Below are 10,575 nucleotides of genomic sequence, written 5' to 3'. Positions count from 1 at the left end.
GTACTCATGCTTATACTGTGAGTGTATCTTGTGAGCTACGTAGATGATGGTCATGAGATCGGGATTTCAATTTCAAGAGATCTGAGATGAAACTTGTGGCCTGACCATTAAGGCCTTTAAAAACTATCATTAGGATCTTAAATGTAATTCTTTGCCGGACAGGTAGCCAGTGTAATTCTCTCAATAATGGGGTGACAGGAGAGAATTTGAGAAGACGACATATCAAACGTGCACATGTGTTTTGCACTCTCTGCAGTTTGCTTATTTGAGAATCGGGTAATCCATAGAGAACACTATTACAGTAATCCAATTTACTTGTGATACAAGCATAAACAATAGTTTTCATGGTGTCTTGATCAAAAATTTTCGGATACGTCTCAAGGTATAGATCATGAAATAAGCGGATCAATAATCAATGTTGTTTTGTGATTCCATGCTTAAGTGTGTATCAAAGACTACACCAAGGTTTCTGGCTTTATCTGATGGAGTTATAACTGAATCGCCAACATTTAAGCTATAGCCCCCAAATTTTGAAACGTGACGTGGGGTACCAATGACTAACAATTCAGTTTTTCTATCATTGATGAATGAAATAATTTTTATCCTAATAATTTACCGACATTATCAAACAGCTAGTACACTGTTAGAAAATGTATCCTTAAAATAAAAAAAAGGTTCCTGAAGCAGATTCTCGAGAACGCCTGTAATCTTACCAGATTGCGTAAATCTTACATTATATATCATGTAAAATTACAGGAAATTGGTATTTGGTGTATGGAACCTTACACATTTCCTTTAATTTCCCCCTTTTTACAGTGGTGTAGCTAGGATTTTTTTTCCCGGGGGGGGGGGGGCACCGGCCATTTTTCCGGTGTGTGTGTGTGTGTATGTGTCCACAAGGGCGAATACTTTCGCCAGTAGGGGACGGGGCCCGAAATTATCTTCACCTATATCAGTCACTTCTTAGTTCTATTATAATAAAACAACATAAACATAAAATAATCTCATGAGCCTTACAAAAAGTGCGAGCGTGAAGCGGGAGCGATTTTTTTTTTTTACTTCAATGTATTTTTCCTGAAAATTTAATTTTCTGGGCAATGTTATGTGTGATCCTGAACAAGATTCGTATGTACCCCAAGCGCGAACAGAAATTTTTATCAACTGTTAGATAGCATAATGGAAAAGGCACCTGTTAAGGACTGCTTACAGTTACCCACTAAGACGGTATATATTTCAATAATGCGAGCGCGAAGCGCGAGCAAATTTTTTGACATTCCGACCTAAAAAAAAGTTAATTCTAAGCACTTTTTGTATTAATTAATGGGATAGGTATGTAACTAAACAATTGATGCGAGCTCGAAGCGCAAGAGGAAGAAAATTGAGATTTTAGACCTAAAAGCGGGACACTCTATTCATATTTTGTAAGTCATAAATAGGATATAGTCAATTGGGTATCATTAAAGGACAAGTCTACCCCAACGAAAACTTGATTTGAATAAAAAGAGAAAAATTCAACAAGCATAACACTGAAAATTTCATCAAAATCGGATGTAAAATAAGAAAGTTATGGAATTTATAGTTTCGCTTATTTTCAACAAAATAGTTATATGAACGAGCCAGTTACATCCAAATGAGAGAGTTGATGACATCACTCACTCACTATTTCTTTTTTATTTTATTATATGAAATATGAAATATTGTTATTTTCTCGTCATTGTCATGTGAAATGAAGTTTCATTCCTCCCTGAACACGCGGAATTCCATTATTTTAACATTTTGTGCTTCAGGCAAGGAGGTCCTAATCGTCAAATTGTAAAAATTGAAATATTGTATAATTCAAACAATAAAAAACAAAAGAAATAGTGAGTGAGTGACATCATCGACTCTCTCATTTGGATGTAACTGACTCGTTCATAACTATTTTGTTGAAAATAAGCGAAACTTTGAAATGACATAACTTTCTTATTTTACATCCGATTTTGATGAAATTTTCAGCATTGTGCTTGTCTGATTTTTCTCTATTGATTCAAATTAACATTTTTCTGAGGTGGACTTGACCTTTAATAATGCTATCGTGAAGCATGAGCAGACAATTATTGATTTTCTGATGTAAAACTGGATAATTTAAGTACATTTTAAATAAAGAACATGCAGGCTATCGCGCATGTTTTATATTTAGACCTAAAATCTGGGCATTCTGAATACATTTGTTTAATGGAACATTATGGAATACACGTAGACAATATGAACTTGGCAAATCAAACAATGTGACCACGCAGCGTGAGCTTAAAATGCTGATATGTAGACCATAAAGCGGACATTTTACAGAGCACTTAAATTTGTAAATGAAAAAAAAAATGATGAAAGCTCGATGTCCGAGCTAAAATATGTTTTGCATATTGACTTCAAAACTTGCTCCACATCAGCCTATTGAGCAAGATATGAATACTATCGAACAGGCAATTATGGCGCGAAGCGCCAGCAAGAATTTAATATAGTAACATGAAAAGATTTTTTTTAAATTGCAAGTCTTCCCCTCACATTATTTCATTCACTCGTCTTCCTCCTCTTATTTTCCTCTTCTTTTTTCTTCTGTCTTTCTTCTTCTTTTCCTTTTTCTTTCTTCTTTCTCCCTTTTTTCTTTTTGCTCTGCCAATTTTTACTAGGGGGCACACCAAATCTCAGGGGGGGGGCACGTGCCCCCCCGTAGCTACACCACTGCCTTTTTAAAAAGACCTGTTATGTTAAAATATAGAAAAAAGTCCTGTTTTATGAATTTACAGAATGATTCTGTTTCTGCCTTTTGCAAAATCTTGTTTTTTTTTCCCTGTAAAATCAGGGTTTTTTTAACAGTATATAGGCCTACATGAAACCATGGACCTATAGGTCCATGTTAAATCATCACTTTTACTGGTCAATAGCTGGCGCCTCGCATTGATTCCTCATTGTCTAAGATATCCTGTATTTCTTTGCGCACACATTGTTTTTAAAGGGCTTAATGGATTATACCATTATCTTGTTTGTGGAAAAAATAATTTGTACCTACACTTCCGTATTTAGGACAACCAAATCTAGAAAAAAAATCTCTCCGACCAGGGAAAATATGGATGATTTTTTCCCATCCCCTCCATTAGCAAATTCTAATCCATCACTGTGTAACTTTCCTGACCCCGTATTGTCTACTAGTATTACAATGATTTCAAATTTGCCCCCCCCCCCTTCCCGAAATCTCGGATCTGCCCTTGGCCCCATTAAGTGCCATGCTGTGCCCCCTCATTTTGTTTAGTTGTTGTTGTGGTATTGTTGTTGATTTATTGGGCCTTTACCACTACAATTACACCTCTTACCCCCAACCATTGAAATCAAGAATATAGAAACCTTCAAGCGAAACGTACTTCAAATCTACACAAAGCAAAGTAGACTAATGGGGCGTTGCAAGAAACTTACGAGCAATTGCAAGTCTATTTTCGTTCCTGAAATCAAGCATATGCCGTGCAATTAATTGCAAATTTGAAATTGATTGCTAATCTGCTTCATGAAAAAAGGAGTGTAATCTGATTTGCTATAGTTAAAAGTGATCAAACAATTGTAAAATTGCAACAGAATATATGTGATTGTTTGCAAATATTTTCTTGCAACACCCCCTTAAAAAGCATCTTCTCTCTCCGCGCCATTAACATACCTCAGGCTGCGCACTTCATGCCCGGTTGGCACCCATTATTGTAGGGCGTTGGGCAGTATCACTGAACTGAAATAGTATTTCCAGTTCAGTGGGCAGTACACCAAAAGAAGAAGAAGAATCAGACAGCTCAACCAATCAAAGTAAAGGAAAATTGCCCGACTGCTTGTTTAGACCATAGAGATGTTGTATGTATATCTGCTGTCGATCCTAGGGCATTCAAGTGGTGATCTAAGTATTGGTGGAAAGTTCGCCGAATTGTTTCGAAACTTTCGATACCCCCTGTGCCGCGGAGTCTATTGTATCGAATTTTCATGAAATTTCCCTGGTTAGATTTAACTGGCTCATGGTGTCTGTTAGTACACCCTTTACCCCCCCCCCCCCCTCACGCGATGTAAATGACCAATTAGGAAATGGAATTCCAAGGGGACATAAATTCCTTCCTCCCTTTACTCCTCCACGACCCTCCGTTACGTCCTGCGACCTGCCTAGACATATATCGCGTGAAGTGAAGAAATCTTTCGAGCACGAAGAAGTCTGCACTGATAGACTGTACGATAGTACAGATTGGTTTCTTGTTGTTTGGCTGAGGGAAATGTTTCAACGAGGATTGATACTGAGAGCAACATTGGAGCAATGGCCACACAAGGGACGGTACCCAAATGTTCGTACACGTTTTTGAAACTTCAAATCGTAGCTTTGTGTTGTTTAACATTCTGGTTATTTTACTCTCCACCCAAACTGGAATATTTGAGACATAACTTACTTCCAGCGAGAACACCATTGGTTTCTTCGACCGAAAATATTATTGATGTCAGGTCTCGTCAGACTTCATTGTTCCATGGAGCACCACGGGATGAACTCAACGAAACTTCCCAATTCTCGAGCACAACAACGAAGTCAAGTGCAGAGGGTAAGCAACTGACATTGCGATATGTTGCTCTGTGAGTGTATGACAGAAAATAAAATGAGGAAGGAAGGTAAGATGAAGGATAATGAGATGGAAAGTGAGAGGAGCTAGAAAGAAAGATTGGAAGAAAAGGACTTACTTCAGAAGTGCTTGGGTTTCCCCCTTTTGATGACTAAATATTGTTCCATACGTTACTTTCTATTTGTTTCAATCTGCACAGTAGACAGTAGTGGGTCCATAATAATGCTGTATTAGAGATGTTATCTATAGATCTACTCAACTTTATGAATTCCTTCATTTGCCTTTTCTTGTCATCTTGTTGGTGCCCAAAGTAAGAAGAGTTGTTGAATAAAATGAGAAACAGTGAAGATACCCTGCAATGTTTCACTCTCAATGTATGTAAAAGACGGATGTATCATAATTTTCTCATTTATTTTATTAAAGATATATATATATTTATATACAGGTATTTCATTTGTTTTTCTTTGAAGATAAAACTGCACATGCTTTGTTTGACAATGAATTCATGTCATTTGTTAAGTACATTTCCACACAATTTGCAAGTTTAAGACAAGTTTTTAGAGTATGCTTGTGTTGTATGGGACCCTTACACCCAAGAGAATATCCATCGACTAGAAATGGTCCAGCGCCGTTTTGCCAGGTTTGTTGTTGGTGACTTCAAACGCACAAGCAGCGTCACACCGATGCTTAATCAACTCGAGTGGCCAACACTTTTGGAGCATAGGGCACAATACAAAATGATGATGCATCGTATCGTCAATCAGCATATAGAAATTCGACATACATTTCTGACTCCGGCAATGACATCAAGCCGTGGACTTTCCAAGCGATTCCAAATACCTTTTGCAGGGACTCTCATCTATCAGAAGTCCTTCTTTCCAGACACCATCAGGTTATGGAATTCCTTGCCAGATGAACTACCCAATGTCACCTCTGTTAGCCTCTTCAAACAAGAGGTACAGAGCATCCTGCTTCGCTAAGAGAGGAGCATGGTTTTTTAGCTGCACTTACAAGTAGTAACTTTTTAGTATATTTTAAAATGGCACTGTACATACTCCACACCAGACCTGCCAAATATAGTACGACAATACACCAGTCGGTGGACTGTACTTTATCAGAAGAAGAAGAAGTTGTTACCAAGCATTGTGGTCAATTATCTAGACGCCTGTCTACATTTTTTTTCTTAAATTTTTCCTGATGTGGGAGCATTGGTGAAATTGATGAATGATATTTTGAGTTGCTTTAGCATATAGCTATTGAAGGTATTAAGTTTCAAGAATATTAACATTGACTTGTCTCTCTTTCTCTTATCTCCCCCCCCCCATCTCTCACTGTTACCCCTCATTTTCCTTCTACCATGCACAGGTAGAGATCATGTAACATCAACCATTCCTACTCATTTACAGGTAAGTCTGGTATGTTTTAGTCATGTTTGAATTTTTTTCACTCACTTGTAACTTATGATGTTTTGTAGAGTGGTTTATTCTTCTGTCACAGTGTTATGCTAGTTTTGCAGATTGTTTTTTTTTCTGAATGTATTGAATCTAAGTCACAGGGGTTTGCCTCTCATCCCATACCAACGGCTTTTTCTTGGCAAACCCCTCCATTCTGTATCATTTTATTATTTGCCAAAGTTATGTTCTTAAGTTTGCCTCAGCTCTTATATGTATTTTTAGGGATGTATTTTTATGATTGAGTTGTATTTTGTGAACGGAAATTTTTCAGTTTCAAATTAACACAGATCAGTTTCAGATCAATATAGGTCCATGCCATAAGGCCTGCTCAGTGCTCACATTTTCTTATTGAGCCACTATTTATTCTGTATTATTGCACTTAAAGGGGAATGAAACCATTGGAACAAGTAGCCTTGTATCGAAACAGAAAAATCAAAGAATAAGAACAAAAAAAGTTAGGGTAAAATTGGACAAATAATGAAAAAGTTATGAGCATTTGAATATTGTAATCACTAATGCCATGGAGATACTCCTTTTGGCAATGCAACAAGGATGTGTGATGTCATATGTGAACAACTTTCCCGTTGATGGACTAGAAAATACCCCCAAAATGTTGCTTTTTGCTTTTTTCTAATGGTGATACAAACTCTTTATCCATGATGTATTCTTTAAAAATATGTATTACATGCACTCCTGTAGAAAGAACAAATGATCTACTGATAGATGTGATAAGAGGCAGTTTAAGTGAAATATATACTAAAGTCATGGGGAGAGTTGTTCACAGGTGACATCATACATCTTTGTCGCATTGCCAAAGTGAGGATCTCCATAGCATTAGTGATCGCAATATTCAAATGCTCATAATTTTCTCATTATTTATCAGATTTTTTTCAAACTTTCATTGATCTGTTTCTTTGATTTTTCTGTTTCCACACAAGCTATCTAGTTCCAAAGGTTTCATTCTCCTTTAAATTATTGATTGCAAGTCGAACCAGGTGATCTATAAACCCTTTAGGAACATACAGTACATGATACATTGGCCTGTTGCCTTAAATACAACCAGATGGTGTGTGAGTGTATTTGAGTTTTGTCAGACGTGTATCAATCAGATATGATTATTTACGTCTTGGACCGACCTTTAATGTCACCATGCAAAAGACTTGACCAGGGCTCGAACCTCTGCATCAATTTGTAACTTCCCCGCATAGCTTGGATTACAGGTGCACGCCACAACGCCCAGATGGTCCTTGTGTAAAGTCTATATGTATGGTGAGAATTAACAAAATTTAGTAGTTAATAAGTTAATGCTAAACCATGTCAGAGTAATCAATTAAAATATTAGGTTACTAAGTTTCATGATACAATGACATGTCCCTTCTAAACAAAGTTTTATAGATCTGTGATAATAAGTGTGTCTGAATAATTTTACTTTGACTAGACTTTAGTTGCATGTTGTATAGCATTACTGAAGCTTATTTTCATGCTTGTCACTCTATGGAATACCACATATTAGTCAATGAGATAGATTGACACATTGACTTTCAGATAACAGCTATAGGCACATCTAGGGTTAGGGTTGCAATAGGGTTTTATGTTAAGGTATGGGTCAAGGACAGGGAATAGTGTTAAATCCAGAGTTGAAATTGGTCATTCAATTAGTGTGTGAAATTTACAGTGGAGCAATTGTTGCTGGAGCAAATGTCATGGAACCATTTTAAACCATTTTGTTCTCGTGTTTGTGCGTACGGTCTTGGAGATTAGTATAAATAGAGTACGATATCGGACAGTTTTCGTCACTTGATAAGAGTTGCAGCGGCACTCGAAAGCTCGTGAACTTGTAAGCTAGTGAACACTTTTTGCGAGAGTGATCACAAATTTCCTAGAAAGCCAGTGAACACTTTTTGCGAGAGAGATCACGAATTTCCTTGTTGACCATAGTAGATTGTGAGACAAATGAATAACCTCTAGCGATCATTTTAAACTATGTTAATACAAAAGAACACATATCCAGTTTCAGCCTTAACTTTAAAGGTCAAATCAAAATTAGAAATTAAATTTTTATATATTTCTCTCTCTTTCCTTCCTATTTCAGAATATAACATACACCTCTGATGAAGTAGAAGATGATGTGTCTCACGAAGGCCACAGTGGCTCTGAATTGAAGCCAAATAAATGGTTCATAAAATGGCAAGACAGGGACTTCTCTCTTCCTAATAAATCTAAGAAGTTACCAATCACTGAAGGATATACATGGAAGGATTCACAAGAAGAGGTAGGGTGTGGCAAATTTTATGATGATGATGTTATTGGTGGTACTAGTGATGATGATGATGGGGATGATGATGATTCCGGAACAAAACATTCTGACATGACTCGGGCCTATTCATGTATTCATTCAGTACAAGATGTGTATTTCAATATTGCTTTGTTGCTATGAGGCCTTGTAGAAAAAAGTGATAAAAGTCAAATTCTTCCAAGAAATATTAATTATGGTAATGATAATGATTATTGCAACTGATGGAATTATAATGTCAATGATTTTTTAAGAATGAAAATTGTTATCGATAGTTCTTTATCATTTAAGAGTAATTTTTCATAATATTAACGACAGGCATTTTGCCTCAGATGAAGATTCTGCTAGGATCAAAAGCTTAGGCCCCTTTTGACTCTCTAATATAAATATTAAGATTAGAACAATAATGGTGTCATATCAGTGTTATTTTAGAATATTAATACATTAAGATACAATCAGCAAATTATAGTTACCATATTAACAATGATGAAAACATAGTTGCTTGCTGAAGAAACCATATCAATCTCTCTCCTCCCCTCCCCCCTACACTCCTCTTTCTTTTATCAAAAGAACAAACCTTGTTCATAGTGTTCAAGATCATTGGTTTCTTTTGTTCAGATTTCAATCACGTTTGCACCTCTTTATTCTCAAGAACACAAACAAACCATTCAATGTATCAATGAACACACTACACTTCCTTTGTGGGACTCTGTCTCTTGTAGGAAATAGGGTGTTAACATGTTCTATGCTATCTTTGTGTGTGTTTGTGTGCTGCACAAACACACTGTTCAATTGAGTGGATAATTGTTTAGTACAGACCTGTAAGCTTATTTCCTTTATAAACGCTTCCTGTTTTGTTTTGTTATTACTTTTGTATTGCCCTAGTTCGTACCATTCATTCAGAGGCCAAGTCATAAAATGCAAAATTTGCAAGATTTTATGACTTGAAATTTTGCGTAAATAAGGTAGCTTTTAATACAGGTATAATAGTCATTTCCAGGGGGGGGGGGGCACTTCCATTAATGAGTGGATACCATGTGCGACCATGGGGTCTCGAAAAGCACCCTAAACATGTATTTTCCATATTCTGAAAATGCACCCCTTAACAAGTATTTGTGTGTTAAACCCTACCTTTAATTGGAAACAAAACAATACTCTTGGAAAGTATTCCCTGAAATGAACCCCTAAACAAGAACAGCGATATTTTTCATGTCGGGTCCATCACAGTCGTCGGTTTTACACACCACTTGGTTTAGTATGGCCCCACCTTCTACAGCTCGCACAAACTGGACTCTAAACATGTAGAGTTGGGGCGAAAAGTACATCCTTTATAAAACATTTTGTTTTATAATCCTCGCAAATTTGACCCTAAACATGTAGCTTTCCTAGCGAAATAGATACCCTTTTTTTTCATTATTTTTGTGTTTTTGACACCCTTATCACATTACGTACGTAACGTGCCCTTTCTTGAAAAAGACATCCTACTTAGTTTTCAAAGTGGGGGGGGGGGGGACTGACCATGCTAAAAATCACATTCATATGGTCATTTTTGTCTCACCTGCGAAGCAGAGTGAGACTATAGGCGCCGCTTTTCAGACGGCGGCGGCGTCAACATCAAATCTTAACCTGAGGTTAAGTTTTTGAAATGACGTCATAACTTAGAAAGTATATGGACCTAGTTAATAAAACTTGGCCATAAGGTTAATCAAGTATTACTGAACATCCTATTAGAGTTTCATGTCACATGACCAAGGTCAAAGGTCATTTAGGGTCAATGAACTTAGACCATGTTGGAGGAATCAACATCGAAATCTTAACCTGAGGTTAATTTTTTTGAAATGTCATAACTTTGAAAGTTTATGGATCTGATTCATGAAACTTGGACATAAGAGTAATCAAGTATCACTGAACATCCTGTGCGAGTTTCAGGTCACATGATCAAGGTCAAAGGTCATGTAAGGTCAGTGAACTTTGGCCATGTTGGGTTTCTTTGTTGAATAACCATCATATCTCTAAGTTTATTGGTCTAGTTCATAAAAAGTGGACATAAGAGTAACCATGTATCACTGAAAATCTTGTGTGAGTTATAGTAGTTTTCAAACCCAGCACTGCTGCTATGTTGAATCGCGTGATGCAGGTGAGACGGCCAGAGGCATTCCACTTGTCAATATGTTGTAGCTGAGGACATACTCTTTCTAATTTGATGTCTTCATTCAGT

General features: G+C 36.8%; 1 protein-coding gene across 2 annotated transcripts; it reads left to right on the top strand.

Annotated features, from left to right (window-relative positions):
• Nucleotides 1–3,762: 3,762 nt before the first annotated feature.
• LOC121414319 lies at nt 3,763–8,516 on the top strand. Of its 2 annotated transcripts, none has more exons than XM_041607456.1 (3): nt 3,763–4,592; nt 5,976–6,025; nt 8,157–8,516. In XM_041607456.1, the coding sequence occupies exons 1-3, from the start codon at nt 4,316–4,318 to the stop codon at nt 8,499–8,501; spliced, it is 672 nt and encodes a 223-aa protein (XP_041463390.1). In that variant the 5' UTR covers nt 3,763–4,315; the 3' UTR covers nt 8,502–8,516. The 2 variants fall into 2 exon arrangements, with proteins under 2 accessions (XP_041463390.1, XP_041463391.1); XM_041607457.1 differs by having other exon boundaries at nt 3,790–4,592; nt 5,976–6,016.
• The last annotated feature ends 2,059 nt before the right edge of the window (nt 8,517–10,575 follow it).

This window comes from Lytechinus variegatus, chromosome 4 (genome assembly GCF_018143015.1).
Source record: "Lytechinus variegatus isolate NC3 chromosome 4, Lvar_3.0, whole genome shotgun sequence".
Lineage (NCBI taxonomy): Eukaryota > Metazoa > Echinodermata > Echinoidea > Temnopleuroida > Toxopneustidae > Lytechinus > Lytechinus variegatus.
Note: the sequence above shows the minus strand (reverse complement) of the source record. Positions and strands in the feature narration are given on the sequence as shown.